This window comes from Halichondria panicea, chromosome 9 (assembly GCF_963675165.1).
Source record: "Halichondria panicea chromosome 9, odHalPani1.1, whole genome shotgun sequence".
Lineage (NCBI taxonomy): Eukaryota > Metazoa > Porifera > Demospongiae > Suberitida > Halichondriidae > Halichondria > Halichondria panicea.
The window spans coordinates 5,450,234-5,468,494 of NC_087385.1; the positions used below are offsets into that span (position 1 = coordinate 5,450,234).

Consider the following 18,261-nt stretch of genomic DNA (forward strand, 5'->3'; position numbering starts at 1 on the left):
GCATTAGTACAGCTTCTTGCTAGAGTGAGTCAGCAGCTTTGGGTTGAGCTCATCCAGGAGGCTGTGGGATCACACTGTTCTCCTTCATCATCTGTATTCCTTTCCCTGTACTGTGTAAAATTAATGTTGAGTATTGTACATTAAAATGGTGAGTTACAGCTTCAACGAATGTATAATGTGCTACAAATAGAACATAGAACATGCACCCAACTGGATGTGTCTCTGCACCTTATGCTTATTACGCTATCTGTGTACGTGGTATAATGCTTGTATGTCTGTTCGATCTCCTTGCAGCACAAACTGAAGCAGTCGCAAGTGTCCAAAGTGCGGCAGTTTGTCTCCATCACGGGCACAGATGAGCCGACTGCCACAAACTGTCTCTCCCAGAGCAACTGGCGATTAGACCTAGCCACTGACAACTTCTACCAGGACCCAATGCGCTACTTTGTGGAACCTCCCCGAGCCGCAGTTGAAAAAAAGAAACTGGATTCTCTCTTCAACAAGTACAGGAGTGAGTTCACTGCATAGTTGTTGGTACTAATTTGCATTTGTATGGAGGGGTGTTGTACCTGTGTGTGGTGGTCACAGTGTGTGCCTGTTTGACTGTAGATTCCATTGAGGAGGACAAGATGCTTGCCGAGGGAGTGAGCAGGTTTTGTGAGGATGCCAATCTGGACCCCACCGGACTGACAGTGCTGATTGTGGCGTGGAGGTTCAAGGCTGCCACTCAATGCGAGTTCTCTAGAAAAGAGTTTGTAGAGGGAATGACTGACCTAGGGTGAGCGTGCACGCTTTACTAAAGCTTTGTCCTTTATTGTATACAATTGATCACAGTACGGATAATTGCAGTTCTGTTTTCTTATTCTGTAGATGTGATACAATGGACAAATTGAGGAAGAAAAGTGAATCGTTAGAACGAGAGATACGAGACCAATCAAAATTTAAAGACTTCTACCAATTCACTTTCTCCTTTGCAAAGAATCCAGGACAAAAAGGACTAGGTAATTTAGTTGTTGTTAAACACATCTCTTTGTTTCACTTTTTGTATCTTACAGATTTGGAAATGGCCATAGCTTATTGGAACATTGTTTTGAAAGGAAAATTCAAGTTTCTTGACTTGTGGTGTACATTTTTACAGGTAAGCACAAATGTATATAATTAAACCCCATTGTATGTACCTTACATAGGAACATCACAAACGTTCCATCCCCAAAGACACTTGGAACTTACTGCTAGACTTTGCCACTACAGTTGATGAGCAACTGACCAACTATGATGAAGAAGGTACGTGTGTTGGTATTTATGTAGCCGGTAAAGGGTCATCTCATTTACAAATGATTATCATCCTCTGTATAGGTGCCTGGCCAGTGCTTATTGATGACTTTGTGGAGTATGCAAGACCAGTAATCAGCTCTCGAATGAGTACAGTATAGCCCTACCCCTCCTAGCTCTTCATTGGAGTGATGTATAATAAATTAATTATTATATTAAATTAATTATGTATTATTGTTGACTTTTGAGTTGATTTTTTTATGAAAATTGAACAAATTAATATTAATAGATAATATAATTATTAAGGTGCGTCAAAGAAGAATGCATGAACAACTTGCATTAATTAAATTAATTCAGGCAGCTAAAGAGTCACTTGATATATTTGTCCATGAACTTGCGATGGAATTCAGAGCGGATTGTGTCATTAATGAAATGTTTCTCCTGCAAGGGAGAGAGTGCACACGAGTACAGTGAGCTTGCCATGTGTACAGTGAGCTTGCCATGTGTACATACTGCACATACACACTGCCTCTGCAAAACCTTAGATGTAGTCTACAAAGGCACACATATACGTGCACCTAGCAACACTCGTTTGTGGCTTATGCAATATACCATCAGATATCCACACAGACAACACACATTAGCAACCTTCAATTAGTGGGAATGACACGACAACATCCTTGAGCATTACCTGTTCTTTAGGTTGAGCCTTTGCACAGTTCTTAAATACAACGTCATCGTCCCACCTACACAGGAAAACAGACCGACAGTAATGTCTCTTTGATGACACTACACAGCAGGTGTAGGTATAGAAGCTAGTGGTATAAAGTATAAATAGAGTAAACATAATTTTAGGGATAGGCCATATACAGGATGCTATTAACAGCCAACGGGAATTCCAAGTAAAGAAGAATTAGTAGTACATGTTTAGATGAAAGAAACCTTTCATTGCATGTGTTCACTTTGAGCTGTTAGGCAAGCGTTAAAACTATAACAAGATTAGCTTAGACTTTAGGTCCACTAAACTAAACACACACAAAGAATGCACTAAAAAGCAACAGACCTCCTCTTGATTTTGAAGTCAGTGCCCCCACTGCTCTGGTTCTGGTGGAGTAGGGGATTTCCTTTGAGAAGATTCTCTGTCCTGATTCTCTCCTCCTCTTCCCTTCGCTCATTATCCTACACACAAGCAGTAAAGTCACCACACGGTGCCATCGTGATCAAGGTGTGGTGTGAGACACTACAGCTATATACTGCACATGCAGGGACACTGCTGATGTGAGTGCATTTACTAGACACAATAATGCTACATTGTGATAACACCCAATAGGACAAATGGGATATTCAAATCGCTAAATTAGACACTAACGTGTGTAACAAATTTTTATTTCAAAACACCATGTGATGAATTGTGGAGTTGTACACACAATTGCTGTAGTTGGATACTGAAACACACAATTATAGTAGATACTAATAAGTACAATCATAATGTATACACATGTACTACGGGCATCACCTTTTTCTCTTCCTCCTCTTTTCTCTCTTTCCTGATCTTCTGCAGCTCCCTCAGCAACTCAGCAGTGTCATCTTCATCACTGCAGAGAAGCAATATGTCCGCTACACATTGGGTAACCTTAGCAACTCCGTACCATACAAAAGGGAAGGGAGTGAAATCAGAGATTGCATTTCAAGCAGGCTGTTGCGCGAAGACTACCGACTACATATGAAGCCTGACAGATTTAGAGTACATTCTACACACACACAGAGGGAATAGAACTCGGTATCAGTTTCAGAATTGCATGTATTGCCTCATATCCTAACCCAGGGAGTAGACTGTCTACCATGCAATATTCCTGCGTACCTGTCATCATCATCATCATCCTGGGGGGTAAAATACAAATAAAGATAAGCACGTACATGCACATCACCGACACTAAAATTGAGTTGTCTACAAGCAGCACAATGTACGTGCATGTACATGTACGTGGCTGCAGTGACGAGTCACTAATTAAGATTTAAACGAGGAAGTCGAACATCAATGCAAGCACTTTGGCTCGGACCCAAGAATCTATTATTTATTATTATTATTATTTGCCACTCGGACAACTACATGTACATGTAAACAGAATATCAATAATTAAACTCACATCATCTCCCAGGTCATCGTCTGCATCGAGGTTAACTGAAAGATAAGCACAGAGAAGCACTTAAGATTGATGACACAAATCAAAGCAAGTTTATTCAATTAGCTACTTAGAATAATAAGTAATACTATGTCCTAAGAATATCACACGTGCATAATTACAATAATGACAACACACACACACACCCTCACATGTACACACACACACACACACACCCTCACACGTACACACACACGTACACACACACGTACACACACACACACACCCTCACACGTACACAGCACGCACGCACGCACACACACACACACACACACACACACACACACACACACCTGGAGGGGGTGGGTGTTCAGATCGAGGCCGTTTGCTACTGCTGCTACTGCCTCCACTAGCGATTGATGGTGCCTCTGCGATACCACAAAGATCAATGGGTAATTACGTGTATGTGGACATCTTACCAGTGAAGCTTCTTGGCTTGCCGTCTCGGTGTCTCTTGTGACGAGATACCTCCTCTTTTTCTTCGAGCTCTCGGCGCAGATCCCGAGACTTTATCTCATCAGAAGTGGACTGTCCAGTTTGTCTAGGGGAGTAAAAAACACAATGGATGAATGTGTAGTTGGCATTAATTAGAACTTGTGTACTCACCTATACTTCAACTTTGTGTGTGATGGGAGATCTCTGCTTGAGTACTGTTTAGATAGTGCTGACAGGTCACCCTCTCCCTTGCCTCTGCCACCTCTAGCGGGTTCAAACGTTGGCCTAGCAGCAGTAGTCATCTTCTTGTGATGGCCAGGAAGTAAACTGAGAAAGGAGGCGGGGCTGACACTCCTAATTTCTAATTCCTAATTATAAAGCTTCTAATAAAACAAGCTTATCGTGCATTCTGTTGGAAGCAAAGAACTCCGATCTAATGCAAGCAAGATGACTTCTACGCATCTAAGACTCAGTTTGTTTGTAGTATGTTTAGTTGCAGTAAGTGTGAGCGGCGTCTCTGATCCTGGGTTGTCCAAATCCTGTGCGCACACAAGATCCACATTTGAGAGTATCACACTCCAGGACCAGAACGGAGCATCAAGAAGCCTCACTGGCCGTGTTTTCGAGGAGCTACAGTCAGGTACGGTAGCTATTAAATGCATACTATTAAAAGAACGTGTAACTTTTCTGCAGGATTGAACTGCATGTGTGTGTTTATTAGAATCTATAAAAGGTACACAGCTGCATTGTACAGTGCAGTACAGGTAGCTAGTGGGTATGTTCTCATAGCTGGTTCAGCTAGATCATCATGTGTTTGTAAATACTAATGAGTCGTGCTCAACTGCATTTGCATGCTATAAATGGTTGCTGTTCACAATAGTTACTGTGAGTGCATTTCTGGTAATCGGCACCTCTGAGCTATTAATTAAAACCTTGGTTAAGGTGTTGAAAGTGCACCCAGCTTTGTATCTTAGCGAGTGGTGGGGCCACCTGGGGTGGTGGGTTGTGGCTTGTCATGCGTTATTCATGTGTGGTGCTACCTTAATTAGTCCAGAGTCTGATATAATTATTCATCGCATGTATTAGGCAATAATCAGCACATTTTTAATACTGTTAAGTCCATTGTGGTTGTCTTATGATGGTGTCCAGTATTATATTTAGCACTTACCTTTGGAGATGCTTCTTGGTGTGAGTCACTGTTAATTGTGTGCATGTAACCTAATCTATCATTCAGATACGATGTCTAACTAATGTTGTTAAATTGTTTCCAAGCCATATGCCAAATAGCTCAAAATTTAGACGTTGGAGTACATAGTTTGCATTTTGATACCCAGCCCCACTCAAAATCACACATACACTCTCCAACACACACACACACATACAGCAATGTCTTGCACCACATGTCAGCTCAAGGATACCTGCTGTTCCAATGATGCAGAGAAGTCATTCAAAGACTACATTGTGGACCACTATAGAGACAAGATGCTCTCAAAGCTCTCAAATCCACTTATGGCCTGCCATAACCACTCTTTCTTTGGTAAGCTACACCGGTACACCTGTTTACAGTCTGTGTGTGGCCTTTAGTTGAGGGGAAGCATGTAATTACATGGGATGTATATTTATTGTTTTTGGGCATGTGGTTTCGGATTCCCTTGTGCAGTTGGTGCCTCAAGCAGGGTTGGTAGGTTGGTGATGGGGATTATATAACACTTTTTGCTGAGCTGCATTGAAAGTTATGCAGAAATCACTAGGCTGGTTTGTTGTGGCTAACACTGTAGATCTGTGGCTCCAATGCCATCTGCTTATAGGCTCTAGGCCAATTTAGTACCTTGGCTTATATGGCTTTGGTAGTAAGTGCTTACTAGTACACTTCATAGATCTTGTTACTAAACCCATAACCAACTTCTTTTCTTGTTTGTACTTCAAAGCTAATAGGGTGTTTTTGGAATGATAATTGTTGTTTTTTCCTCCGACTTATGCTAGCTAGCTGACTCGTTGTTCATTCTTTCAGTGCCACTTGGCGACTGATCTGTATTACCTCACTGGTTTGAGGGGGAGTGTAATTAGTTTGTCAACTGCCAATGTCTATAGTGTTTTAACACCTTAAGTAATAGTCGTGTTTACTGTTGCTCAATCTATCCGTAAGTAAGTTTAATTTTGTGTGAATTCTTTACCTTAAACATTTCCATTGATATCCTTGTGTGTTGTATTGTCTGACTAGCTGTCTGGCAATAACTGAGAATAGCGCTAGCCATGCTTGAAAGTTTCACAACACTTAACCCCCCCCACACACACACACATACACCATAGATGAGTTCAAGCTCTACTTCAGTGCCGCGAAGGACAACATCGTTTCATTGATGCTGAGGGTGTACGGTATCTACTTTCAAAACTATCTTACCATTTTCGACGATTTCTTCGAGTACCTTCAGACAACAGTAGACACTGGCAACACTTGCAGACTCCCCGAGGAATGGAATGAGGTAACTTTTGAAATAATTTCTCCATTATTCGTATACAGTGTAGGTGTTAGACAGTGTTTAGTAGCTATATTTCGCACATTAGCACATCCGGCGTGTTAACAATTAATTATTGTTTCTGCAGATTTTCTACGAGTTGTTCCTGGCAGCCTATTTCTCTAGTCCTAATCTCGCCTCCCCGGCCGATCAGCTTCCTACCACTGACGCGTTTAGAAACTGCTTTTATCAGATATTCCTTGATAGGAAAGGTGAAGAAGTCTCAAACACCCTGAGGGGATTTCTCCGTTCCTACAACCAGACCATGCGCTACATGAGAGCTCTCAGATCATTGGATAGAGTCATTGTGTCCACTGTGGATCTCCTACTTGGACAAGAGTGTCAGGACTCCATTATGAAGATGACCCACTGCGCCAGTTGTGCTGGTTATGTAGCCCCTACGTGCGATGGTCTGTGTCTCAACGTCATGCGAGGATGTATGGTCGACCTGAGTGACATGTTCGAAGCACTTGACAACTACAGTGACGCTCTCGTCAGACTGCACTCATCAATCACCCGTGTAAATGGACTGCACTATTTCTTTTCGCAAATGGATCTTCTTGCGAGTAACTTTTTCTTGTTGGTTGGGGATACTGCAGGGAGTGCTCGGGCCATTGAACAAATTGTAAGTTGATATATATAATGCATGCTACAGTAGACTATAGTAATTAAACCAGGAACTGCTGCAGTTGCCATGGGAGAGAGATTTGCTAGCTGTGATTAAGTGCAGTATTGTGTGCATGTGCCAGGTGTTATCCTGGCTGATTCTGATATCAGCGGTTTTGAGCCTTTGAAGTGGAGCAAGTTGTGAAATTTATTGTGTTTGATGATTTTTAATTAGTGTTTACCTCGCATGCAATACCACTGGGAAATATTTGCTTGCCCCAGGTAATGTCGTGCACTGATGCATATCTGATAGTGGCGGCGGGGCGGCGGGTGTAGCTTTTATATGGTTTTGAAGTAATTCTCCACTGGAAAAGTGGGCGGTTTGCCAGTGTGGTGTATTCTTGGCCAAGTACCTGTTAGTGGTGGTCTGCTTTTGATAACCTTTGGTTTTTGTGCTAAGTGTCTCTCCCACACAAACACAGCCACGTCCTCATTAGACAGGAGGTGGTACATGAGAACCTGTTTCGTTTTGTAACGTTGATTAGTTGTATGATTAGATATAATTAAACTGCAGTCTTGTTGTAGATTTGTTGGACCTCCATGGCCTTTGTGTATAGTATCCATTGCCAAGCTTTGTACATCTCTATGCGCCTAACTAACTCTGTACCATTCAAAGACTTTTGATCTTTTTCGTGTTAACTGACGGCATTGTGTTGTTGGGTGTGAGATCACAGTATGATAAGAATTATAATTAGAGGACTTATTCAAAGCTGTTGAATTTGTTGAGCATTTCTCATTGTGTACTATAGTGTGAGCTGTATGCTAGATACCATGGGAATTGTCTGCATAGCAAATTATACTCTCATTACTGCAAGTGTCTAATGGAGTTAGTGCACCTGCAGGTTAGTTGTCTCTAGAGGAGTTTAGTCATAATATCCTAATGCATTTAAATAGAGTGACCTAGCTCAATTATGGTTTCTTATCAGGACTCCTGTTTCTATAAATTATATAGGAATTCCTAGAATGTATTCTTGGCAATCAGCACAGTATGGTTTTGGTATCAGTTGTAGGCTGATGGCGTTGTAAGTGTGTGGTCTATTATGGTAGTGTGTCTGTGTTGACTACTATAGTCAAGCATGTCTGCACAGCTATTATATTCTCCTGTCTCAAATACACCATCTAGCATTCAGTAACATTAATACATCCTTGGTAACGTGAGTAGCCAGCCGCGTAATTGCCATTGAGCTCCATAGTGATAATGCTCTGATCTCTCTTGTAGGTGCTGTCAACTTGTGATGCGAATGGCCGCAGAACTAAGAGACAAGCTTCTTCTGGTAACACTCCACGAGTCCCTCGACAGAGTGTGGTTCCTCCCCTGGATGCACTCAACAGCTCAGCCTACTGTATAGCAGGATCACTCTCTAGCTTGAAGACACTGCCTAATGCTGTCTGTGGAGATGTGCCCACAGATAAAGCTGGATGTTGGAATGGAAACAGCGTTGGAAGGTGTGTGTTTTTGAAAGTGTGAAGTTGTTTTGTATACAAAAGGATCAAAGGACAAAGGATCAAAGACGTCAAAAACTGCTGTTGTGATTACATTCGTTACCAGTATATTCTATATACGGCATGCGAAATTCACAGGTGCATTTGACAAAGCCTTAGCGATTGTCTTTTATAATATGTTTGTCGTTTTGTATACATTGACGACTTTCTCTCCTGCATACACATTTCACAGTTATGAACGTGCTGTTTTCGACTTTGATCGCCAGTCTCAGATCAATAACCCAGAGATGGTTATCAAACGCAACCAGAGACATTTTGAGCAGCAGATAGCCAACCTCGAAGCAATCACTCGTGAAATGAACATTCTGACCGGCAACCATGAGTGTGCTTCCGACGATGAAGACGAAAGCTGCACAGTTCCACCCACTTGTGAGTACTTTGATATTGTGGATGCCCCGTATACGGTACCAGAGGTTGCCTCCGGGTCCGGATCAGGAGAGGGCAGTACTAGCAGTCCACGTGACACACCCACTGTTGACCCCTGTGCCCCCGTCACCACCACCGTCGCCATCGAGGATATAACCACCACAGCAAGCGTGACCGTATCTAGTGTGTCCACGGATGCTCCCACCACACGTTCAACAACTAGAGTGATAGTGAATGAGATCACTGATGGCCCCAGCATTGGAGGCCCAGGAGAGGGACAAACAATGAGCCCCTTACCTGGCCCCAGCATTGGAGGCCCAGGAGAGGGACAAACAGAGAGCCCCGTACCTTCCGTGGGTGGGTCTGCAGCAAGACTCACCTCCTCACTGATGTTGGTCATTCTTACCTTGTCTGTCTTGTTGTTATAGTCATATATCGCATTGCCCATGTACTGGTCTAATCACACCTCATATTATAATGCACTTGTAAAAGACTGAACTGAACATGTCTAACTATTATATAGCAGTTTTCATATTATTATTTGACCCTTTTTCGCTCATTCAATTTCTGAACACCACTTTACATACATCTGTATATTCGCAATAATTATAATTATCATCAATTTGGACACCAGGGGGGGTATGTACTATTCATGGGTTGTACTGTGTAATGTACTATTTAGTATTATTCATGGGTCCGTGCATGTGCATGCATGTAGATCTGTACTGCACGATAATAAACAGAATATTGTCTCCATGCAGTCGTGATAAAGGTAATCATTATAGCTATAATAATATGCGATTATAAAACCTCTAAATATGCGATATTTGGACATTTCACCCCGGCCCATAATGTCTGCTCCTGTAGTCTAGCTAGTATCATAGATAATTTGTTTATCTATGCTAGTATACATGTATACACAGTGAAAGGTATCTTTATCTGTTACAAATTATATATATGTAATCACAAAACATAATTATACACACAACAACAAAAACAAATAAAAATCCTAATCAACAGAGTCAAGCTACTTAATGTTTCTCATGATACGTCTACAATGTTGAGTCTTTACTTCGGCCAGTGCTGACTCTAGTACTTGTGTTAAGTGTACAAGGTTAGCAGGATCAGCTTGTATCAGATGAGTGGTCAGTTTATCTAGAGGGGAGGTAGGGTAAAGGTCATCTCATTATATAGCTCAAAACACTCACCGTCCTCCTTGGTGTGTATTCTGAGAAGGACCTTTGGTTGTGTCTGTCTCTGTAGCGACCTGCTGGCCAGCTGCACCTCAAACCGCCACTCCAGGTTATGATAGTGAGGTAGGTCCATTGCCATGCTCGAGAGAATGCTACGGATCTCACGATAGTTCTCTTGGTAGAGTTGGTAGAGTTGATCGTTGAGCTCTTCCGAGTAGCCGAGCACCATTACAGAGTCCTTGAAGTCTATCTCACTGATCTGAAGTGGACATGAGCAGAATGAGGAATGCTTGCACTATGTATGCATCAGTCTACTGTTGCCATGACATGGTAAAATGACTTTACAAGCAGGGATTGTATGTACATGACGATGATGTATCAGTTGCTATGACATGCAAGCAGGGATTGTATGTACATGACGATGATGTATCAGTTGCTATGACATGCAAGCAGGGAATATATGTACATGACGATGATGTATCAGTTGCTATGACATGCAAGCAGGGATTATATGTACATGACGATGATGTATCCAATGAATGGTGAGGTACAAGCTTACAAGGTCTGTTACTAATTGAGGCTTTTGTTCGTACATGTACAACAGTTAATAATAATCTCACCAGCATCTTTGAGCATTCAGTGAGTAGGTACATGAGTCCCTCCACCCCATGCTGTACCGTGGTCGCCTCCACTCCTAGCTTCTCTGTAGAGGGAGAGCAGCACAATAATTATGAAGGTATGTCTTATTAAGGGCCGCTTTTTAATAATTACGTTTTCGAGATTAGTGTATGCAAAACAAGAAACAAGGATTAATTTATATGGTGCTATGTGGGAGAAATGTCCAGGGGGCGCCTTATTACAAGGGGGTCTTATTTAGAAGAAGTACGGTAACAGGTTGTTAAGGTGCAATTATTATGTTGACGTTAAATTGACATGCACTCTCACGTGCTGCAGATTGGTAGACCCTGGGGTTTGAGCCCTTCTTGATGAACTCCACCGAGATCCGACAGAACTCCCTCACAACTAGGAGAGCATAAAATTATAGTACACATGAGTATCAAACAAAACACATACCATCTGTGGCCACATTGCTGAGGAAGGCAAGGTGCTCCTTGTGCTCGTCAGATAGTACCAGAAGCATCTCAGAAGCAGTAGAAGGCAATTCTAGAAAAACTAAAAATTGATCACATGACCTTTGCAAGTAAAGGTCATTCTAGTTAGAGCACAACAGTACCCACATGGTCATACAATAACAATAACAATAAAAAATCTAGAGATCCTGTCACTATTGCACGTCATATTTAAGCTGAGATGGAAAGGAAGCGTCCTGGCAGCCAGTCCTCACACCCCAGCAAGGCAGAAACCAGCCAAACAGAAGCTCAAAAGAAGAAACCCAAGCTCACACTCAAGCCCCCCTCATTCATTACAGACTCTCAAGCTAAAAAAGCAATCAAATCGTTTGATGCATTCCTAGAGAGTCTCTTAGAGCTTGAAACACCTGAATTGAAGCTTATTCAGATTCTGTGGTTCGTCGATGCATTAACTCATGCAACCCGGACACAGACGACTGCAGTCGTGAACGATGCTGACAAATGTGTGGCAGTGCTGGAAAAACAATATAATATGGGGCACGGTAGTGTGCTGAGTAACGTTCTCCTCGATGTGTTTGGGCTCCTGGTGAGTGCACTGGATGATGGCCTCCTTCCTCAGAGTGTGGTTGAGTTTGCACTGAGCTCTGTTAAACATGGTGAGTGAAGAGAAGTGAGAAGTGATCAGTACTCTGATCGTTTTAGTGGCCCAATTTCGATGTTTCAAAGCTAGCTTACAACAAGATCTTTAGGATGGCATACTTAACTCCCAAAACTACAAAAATTGCACCAAATTTTCCCAACGGAATTTGCTCACTGATGTAGCTTTCAGTGTATTTTTAAACAATCCAAATTTATGGCTATGCTCGCTGTTAACTCCTGTACAGCTGTTGACCAACTACTGTTTAATACATGGTTGATTCCTGCAGGTGATACTTCTGTCAAGGCAGCGTCTTTGAAGTGCTTACAGGGAGTTGTCAGCCGTGGCTCAAAGGAGGTAGGTGGACGTCGTTGTTTCAGCTTTCATCATTGCATACACTATAAACTATTCAGTTCAAGATGCAAGTGCTTGAGATTGCTTTCCGAGAGATCCACTCTACATACCACTTAGTGCGGATCAATTGTGTGCGTCTGATTGGTCAACTGAGTCATGTGACTGGCCGGCTAGACGACTCTCTGCCTCTCCTTGAAGCAAGGTGTGGTGATGCTGATCCCCGGGTCAGAACAGCTGCTTTCCAGGCACTAGTAAGCCTTCTTGTCTATATCATGGTTATTTTACTGTAATCCACCTTCAGGGTGCTCTGCTTGAAGAGGGACTAACTCTGCCCCAGTCTGTCTACTCAAAGGTGATTGTACCTCTGTGTGTAGTTTGTAATGATATTTTATGTGCAGGCATCGGACTGTTTGTGTGACGATAATGAGAACGTAAGGACTAGTGCTCTGAAGGTTGTGTGGAGGGTGGGACTCAAGCACATAAACAAGTGAGTTACTATTATTCCAGTTATTGTAACGCACACTGTTTCATTGTGTAGGATGATCCCATTTAAAGAAGATCCATCTGTTGAGATTCGTCTCCTAGACGATGCATTTGTGAAGATCTGCAATCTGGTCAATGACAGCTCTATCCAGATACGAGCTTTAGCAGCTGGTCTTCTTGGAGATTTCACATCCGCTAGTGAGCATTTTCTCTCTCAGACGTTGGACAAGAAGCTCATGTCACATCTGAGGGTTGTTAAGAGTGAGCATGAGCGTCAGAAGGAACTCCATCAGAAGGGCGGGGCCTCCATGGACTGGGAGACTGGCAGGAAATGGGGTAAAGGGGGAGGAGCTGTAAAGGTCAGTGGATAGCTTCTGTACAACAATGGGCTGGAAAGTTAGTTTGACTCTCTAATAATAATATGGTGAACTTTGATACACGTACACAATCTTCTCAGGTGGATATTGACCCTCGTAAAATCAGTCTAATGAATGCTGGAGCCTGTGGAGCATTTGTACATGGTCTAGAGGATGAGTTCATGGGTAAGGTGCAATCTGCTCTGAATTATGTATGTACATGTAATAATGATACTATTAACACTTTTCTAAATGTAAATCCACATTCTTATTTGCCCCCCCCCCCCACACACTCAGAGGTGAGGAGTGCAGCCATAGACTCAATGTGCCGACTGGGTGTGAGTAGCTCAGTGTTTGCTGAACAGTGTTTGGACTATTTGGTGGACATGTTCAATGATGAGATCCAGGCCGTTAGACTTAAGTCCATCAGCTCCTTGGGCCTTATCACTGCCACCATGGTGCTCAGGGATGACCAGCTGGAGACAGTACTCGGAATACTGGACGTAAGTGTGTAGTTATGTGTTCTTTGAAAATAGCTCCTATTATTTACACTTGCACAGTTCTAGTTCTATCCTGGTGTTAGTTAGTCATTTTTTGGACACAGTGTTTTTCTCAACATTATGTTTACATTGTTACAGGAATCGTCTGGTGAGATTCGCGATGCACTTCGAAGTTTACTGTGCAGCTGTCAGATAATGACCAGGAGCGGCCTCAACTCCACTGTCCACTCCCTACTAGACAATCTGAAGAGATACCCCACCGACAAACAGTCCATCTGGAGGTAGGTACACTGTACATGTGTAGGTTTACTACTAATGTTGTATCACTCCTTGCACAGATGTCTCCAACAGCTCGGCAGTCACCATGGCAGCCTGGTCTCCATACTAGTCCCAGAGCTGCTCAGCACTCACCCTTTCTTCATGGGCAAGGAGCCGGACGTCGACGACCCAGCCTGTATCCACCAGCCCTTAACAACATTCAATACAGCTTTGTTAGCTTGTGATCTATGTCCGTTGATGAATATTGTTTCCTGACTAGTACTGACTCAGATATCTGCATCCTGATCCTGGTGTTCAATGCAGCTGCTCAGTGCCCCACCATTCCTCCCCTCTTCCCTTCCCACGTCTTCAGACACTACACCTACCTCAGAGACACCCTACCCCAACTCATACCTCACATTAGGGTGAGTTAGTATAATTATAGCGGGTATATTTCGAGGGTATAAACTTTCGCGGAATAGCAGCCTTTTTGCAGCGTGCATGCTTGTGATAGTAAATTTGTGGGTATAAATGTTCACGGTACATGCTTAATCAGCAAATATACCCTCAAAATATATCCGCTGTACGATAGTTATGCATATGACTGTAATCACTGTGGATTGGTTGTCTAAATATACCTGCGTGTACCCTACAGACTGGTGTGCCTTCAGTTATGAAGATTGGACGTTCCAGAACTAGAGAAGGTATGCTGCCTGCGCCACACTGCACAAAATTAGCAAACATAGTGTTGACCACATTGTACTACACATACACAGACACGACAGGTCATTCTGGCTCTCGGCAGTTTGTGGCACAGGTGCTCTCTCGGGCAGCATGTGTGTCATCTCTCCTATCCCTCCAAGAGCGTCAGGGGGCATGGCAGTCGTGCATCAGTGACCTCCAGCGAGTGAGGAGTCTGGACTGTGAGGTGGCTTCCAGTGCTAGCTGTGCCGCCATATTCATACAGTGTCAACTCCTCATCAATAAGGTGTGTGTGTGTGTGTGTGTGTGTGTGTGCTGCTCGCATCAATAAGTATTGTATGTGTTGACTTGTGGTAAAGTTGTGCACAGTACTTTTGATTTGCTTTGCTAGGTGAGTGAGGCCTTGTCACAGGATGTGCTGCTCACTTCTGAAGGCTCCAGTCAACAGAGCCTCCCTCCACTCATAGCTAACATCAGAGAGGTAAAAACATCCCACATGTATGCAGTCCAACCGAGTATCGACCACTCCTCCCCACTCAGTTGCTGCTCCTGGGTTATCGTCTGGAACACTGCTTCACTGGTCTGACCACTGACCTCTTATTGAGGGCCAAGATGGTGAGAGTGATGGCTAATGCTCTGTCATTGCTCTTGGCTACTCATATGGACATAGACACTGGGAACAGGTGAGAAATTGAACTAATATACATGTCTACAAGATACATAGTTGAGTGGACCCAAATTAAAGATTTTGTTGCCATTTAGACCCCTTGCCCCACCCCACTGACATGACCAGGCTTCAGATTTTTTGCTTAACTAAGAAAGTGTTGTATGTTACATTGTACTACAAAACGTCGTGGTACGTACATATTTTAATTATTTGTTACATTAATTGCTCAAGTTCAGTTTCTTGTTTGCTGCATATTTATTTTACTTTGCAATCCTCTGTAAGGTGTCCGTACATAACACATTCCAAACACCAGGAGTCAGTGTCATTGTGTGCATATTGACATTGTGCTAGTCGCTCAGGTTCCACTGTAGAGGGCTCTTGGTGCTCTTGTTTAGTGCAAAGCCTAGTTTTCCAAAATTTAAACTTGACATGTGATAGAACACGAAAGGTTTTTTGTTCTTGGTCACTGTGTAGATATGGACAAGCTGATGCAGAGGAGCAGTGGATGCCAAACTTACACTCTAATGTTTTTCTTTTTTGTTTCCAAGCCTTTTCCCCTGCTTTGCTTCTAGCTACTAAGATCCATGTATCATCCATGTCTGACTCTGAGCCAGTAGCACCGTCCTCTTGTGTGAAAATAGCTAGTTCGTCTAAATCGAGGCTCAAAGAAGACTCAATAGCCTCACTAAATGCATCTTCACTGTCATCAAGGTCAGCAAGAGCTTCAAAGCGATTTGTTGTAGAAAGTGCTTCAGTTTGCTCTGTACGTGTTGTCATATACTCGGGGTAGCTACATGGCTCGTTTCCAATTTTACAGCGTTTTAGCTCGCCAAGTACAACTTCTATCCTTGTTTTCGGAAATTCAACAATGATATCTCTTTTTCCATTCAAGTCGATGCTAGTGATGTAGAAGAGGCGTAGTAAGCGGCACATGTCGTTAGCAAAAGCATAGTAGAACCGTCTGTTAAGTGGAACATCTCTGTACACTATAGCTTTTGTTGGATCGATAGCTTTGCTTCTGGTGGATTTAAACTCCTTGTAAGAAAATGTGAACTCCACAGTGTCAAGCTTCCGGACTGTAAGCCTGTCTTCTTTGTTAGCAAGCTGTTTAAACTCTCTAGCCATACTAAAATCCCAGGCCCATAGCTCTATGGAAATAAGCTTACTCTTTGTCATTGCAACCTCTATTGGGGTAATCAGATCTTTGTCACCGGTTACAACAATGAAGACAGTCTGTCTCTCAGAATCGGAATATTTCTTTTCTGTTGCAACATCTGTGATGTCGGTTGCCATGGCCACATCCACTTTTTTTTCTTTTCCACTGATTGATCGCTGGAATGTTTTTACCTCAAAGTTTTTCTTTCTCGCTGCATTCCACAGAGTGTCATTCGGTGGTGGAATAGAGCCATACAAGAAGGCTTTGTTGATGCTTCTCTCTGTTTGTTCCCTGTTAAGCACCATATTTAGAAACCGACCTAGATCAGTTCGATAGCGTGGATCGATATCAGTATCTTTCAGCTTTCTTCCTTGAGCTTTTTGGCCCTCGATCCAAAGGTTAGAGTCATCGATAAACACATAGCACTCTACAGTACCAAGCTCTGAGCTTAACTGTCGTTCAGCCATCGTCTTTCTTTTGGGGTAAAGAAATTATTCAGTCTTTTTATTGACACGTTGGTGTAGTTAGCTAGAAAGGCTTAATTTACTGGTATTGATCATTCGTTGATATATGAATGTCATTGTCATTTCTAAGAATGCGTATTAGTAACTGTATTCATTTGGGTTTCTTCCAACACAGTGATGTATTTCAGGCAATGAAAATAGATTTTCAAGAAAGACTAAAGGCGGTACAGAGGTTAGTGATGCGTTTCTATGATTCTATATGATGTTTTTTATTACTATAGGCTCTGTGAATCTACTAAAGCTCCTTTACCTCTTGCGATTGGTCCTCTTCTCAGTGGAAACTTGACTACTACACCGTCAGAACAGCTTTCTCAGCACTTACTAACTCTGTTGAAAGTGAGTTTGTCCATTTTGTTTCCATGCTGTAATTAATGTAGCATGAAATATTACATTTGTGTAAACTAATACATGTACATGTACACGCTAATTCTCCGTAGGACCAGTTGTGTACAGACCTCCCCCTGGCGGCCCTCCAGCTGGTACAACAGACTTCGAGCGAGCTGCTGTCTCCACTCAGCTGTGAGGAACACACTCGGTTCGTGTCCAGTCTAGCCCTCTGTGTGGACGTCCAGGCAACAGTCAGTAACACCAGGAACAAGGACAGTCTTGCTGTACAGGTGAGGGTTTTTGCAGTACAACTTCAAAATACTACTGTACAATAGTTAATTAATGTGACGTATGTCATCTGTTGGCTACAGGTGTTGTTCCCTGATGGTAAGAGGCTCCTGTTTCCTGTCAAAAGCTCTCAGATACGGGAAACTGGAGCTAAAGAGCTTCTTCTGGATACACCAGTTGTGCTGTCACATGGTGTCTGGACAGGTAATTAAGCAAACCACCAATTTTCGGTTGGAACAAGCAATACAATTAATGTCAATAGTCTGTGTAGTAAACTCTTTTTTTGTCATACAGAACCCTCTCAAGTGGAGCTGTGTATAGTGTTGCAGTATGAGACGGATGTGAGTGAAGACAGTTGCCTTGGGTTCCCTCAACGAACCTCCGCCCATAAGAGAGATGATGTGGGAGTGTGCTCAGGGCGGTTGTCTTCCAGTCCTGTCCACTCCCACCCTGAAGACGGTCTGGCGACAGACAGGAGTACTCTAGTCATCAGTGAAACTGTTAGAGTGAACATTCATCCTCAGGAGAAAGCTAGCGCCTCATTTAGTGCATTTCAAGACCCCATCAACAGATTGTAGTACTTGTACGTGCACAGTTTTGTTCACAACTTTTTATAAAGTGATATTCATTCATTGCATGCTGTAAGTTTGTTGTATTCGTGGCTTCCATGTGTACAACTTATGTTTACATGAAGTGAACTATAGCTAACCATGATGTTTCATTTATCTGATATTGGGAAATTTGGGATGTGTTGCGTGGTTGTTATGCAAACCACGAAATTAAT

The 18,261-nt window shown here is 42.7% G+C and overlaps 6 protein-coding genes across 6 annotated transcripts; 3 read left to right on the forward strand and 3 right to left on the reverse strand.

The window, feature by feature from the left end:
• The first annotated feature begins 6 nt into the window (after positions 1-6).
• Positions 7-1,552, forward strand: LOC135341555 (DCN1-like protein 1). Its single transcript, XM_064538140.1, has 7 exons — positions 7-148; positions 295-511; positions 610-778; positions 871-1,001; positions 1,056-1,138; positions 1,188-1,284; positions 1,357-1,552. Exons 1-7 carry the CDS (start codon positions 146-148, stop codon positions 1,431-1,433), a joined length of 777 nt encoding a protein of 258 aa, XP_064394210.1. The 5' UTR covers positions 7-145; the 3' UTR covers positions 1,434-1,552.
• Positions 1,515-4,232, reverse strand: LOC135341558 (spliceosome-associated protein CWC15 homolog). Its single transcript, XM_064538143.1, has 9 exons — positions 4,062-4,232; positions 3,875-3,996; positions 3,749-3,823; positions 3,420-3,454; positions 3,134-3,153; positions 2,789-2,867; positions 2,336-2,451; positions 1,964-2,018; positions 1,515-1,713 (listed from the first exon to the last, which is right to left on the reverse strand). The coding sequence occupies exons 1-9, from the start codon at positions 4,190-4,192 to the stop codon at positions 1,642-1,644; spliced, it is 705 nt and encodes a 234-aa protein (XP_064394213.1). The 5' UTR covers positions 4,193-4,232; the 3' UTR covers positions 1,515-1,641.
• A 42-nt stretch (positions 4,233-4,274) lies between these two features.
• LOC135341543 (glypican-1-like) lies at positions 4,275-9,563 on the forward strand. Its single transcript, XM_064538126.1, has 6 exons — positions 4,275-4,530; positions 5,275-5,427; positions 6,201-6,373; positions 6,495-7,031; positions 8,292-8,518; positions 8,748-9,563. Exons 1-6 carry the CDS (start codon positions 4,338-4,340, stop codon positions 9,367-9,369), a joined length of 1,905 nt encoding a protein of 634 aa, XP_064394196.1. The 5' UTR covers positions 4,275-4,337; the 3' UTR covers positions 9,370-9,563.
• A 296-nt stretch (positions 9,564-9,859) lies between these two features.
• On the reverse strand, positions 9,860-11,345 carry LOC135341562 (COMM domain-containing protein 2-like). Its single transcript, XM_064538147.1, has 5 exons — positions 11,209-11,345; positions 11,080-11,157; positions 10,755-10,837; positions 10,150-10,393; positions 9,860-10,096 (listed from the first exon to the last, which is right to left on the reverse strand). Exons 1-5 carry the CDS (start codon positions 11,273-11,275, stop codon positions 9,969-9,971), a joined length of 600 nt encoding a protein of 199 aa, XP_064394217.1. The 5' UTR covers positions 11,276-11,345; the 3' UTR covers positions 9,860-9,968.
• Positions 11,346-11,407: 62 nt separating this feature from the next.
• On the forward strand, positions 11,408-18,207 carry LOC135341538 (integrator complex subunit 4-like). The gene is made up of 20 exons (XM_064538119.1): positions 11,408-11,881; positions 12,152-12,219; positions 12,276-12,467; positions 12,518-12,568; positions 12,615-12,703; positions 12,755-13,058; positions 13,157-13,241; positions 13,353-13,558; positions 13,694-13,836; positions 13,894-14,009; positions 14,105-14,238; positions 14,469-14,517; positions 14,590-14,801; positions 14,907-14,996; positions 15,056-15,198; positions 16,978-17,034; positions 17,084-17,198; positions 17,300-17,479; positions 17,561-17,681; positions 17,772-18,207. The coding sequence occupies exons 1-20, from the start codon at positions 11,446-11,448 to the stop codon at positions 18,053-18,055; spliced, it is 3,075 nt and encodes a 1,024-aa protein (XP_064394189.1). The 5' UTR covers positions 11,408-11,445; the 3' UTR covers positions 18,056-18,207.
• LOC135341549 (uncharacterized) lies at positions 15,308-16,868 on the reverse strand. The gene has a single exon (XM_064538134.1). The coding sequence runs from the start codon at positions 16,803-16,805 to the stop codon at positions 15,438-15,440; it is 1,368 nt and encodes a 455-aa protein (XP_064394204.1). The 5' UTR covers positions 16,806-16,868; the 3' UTR covers positions 15,308-15,437.
• Positions 18,208-18,261: the final 54 nt, after the last annotated feature.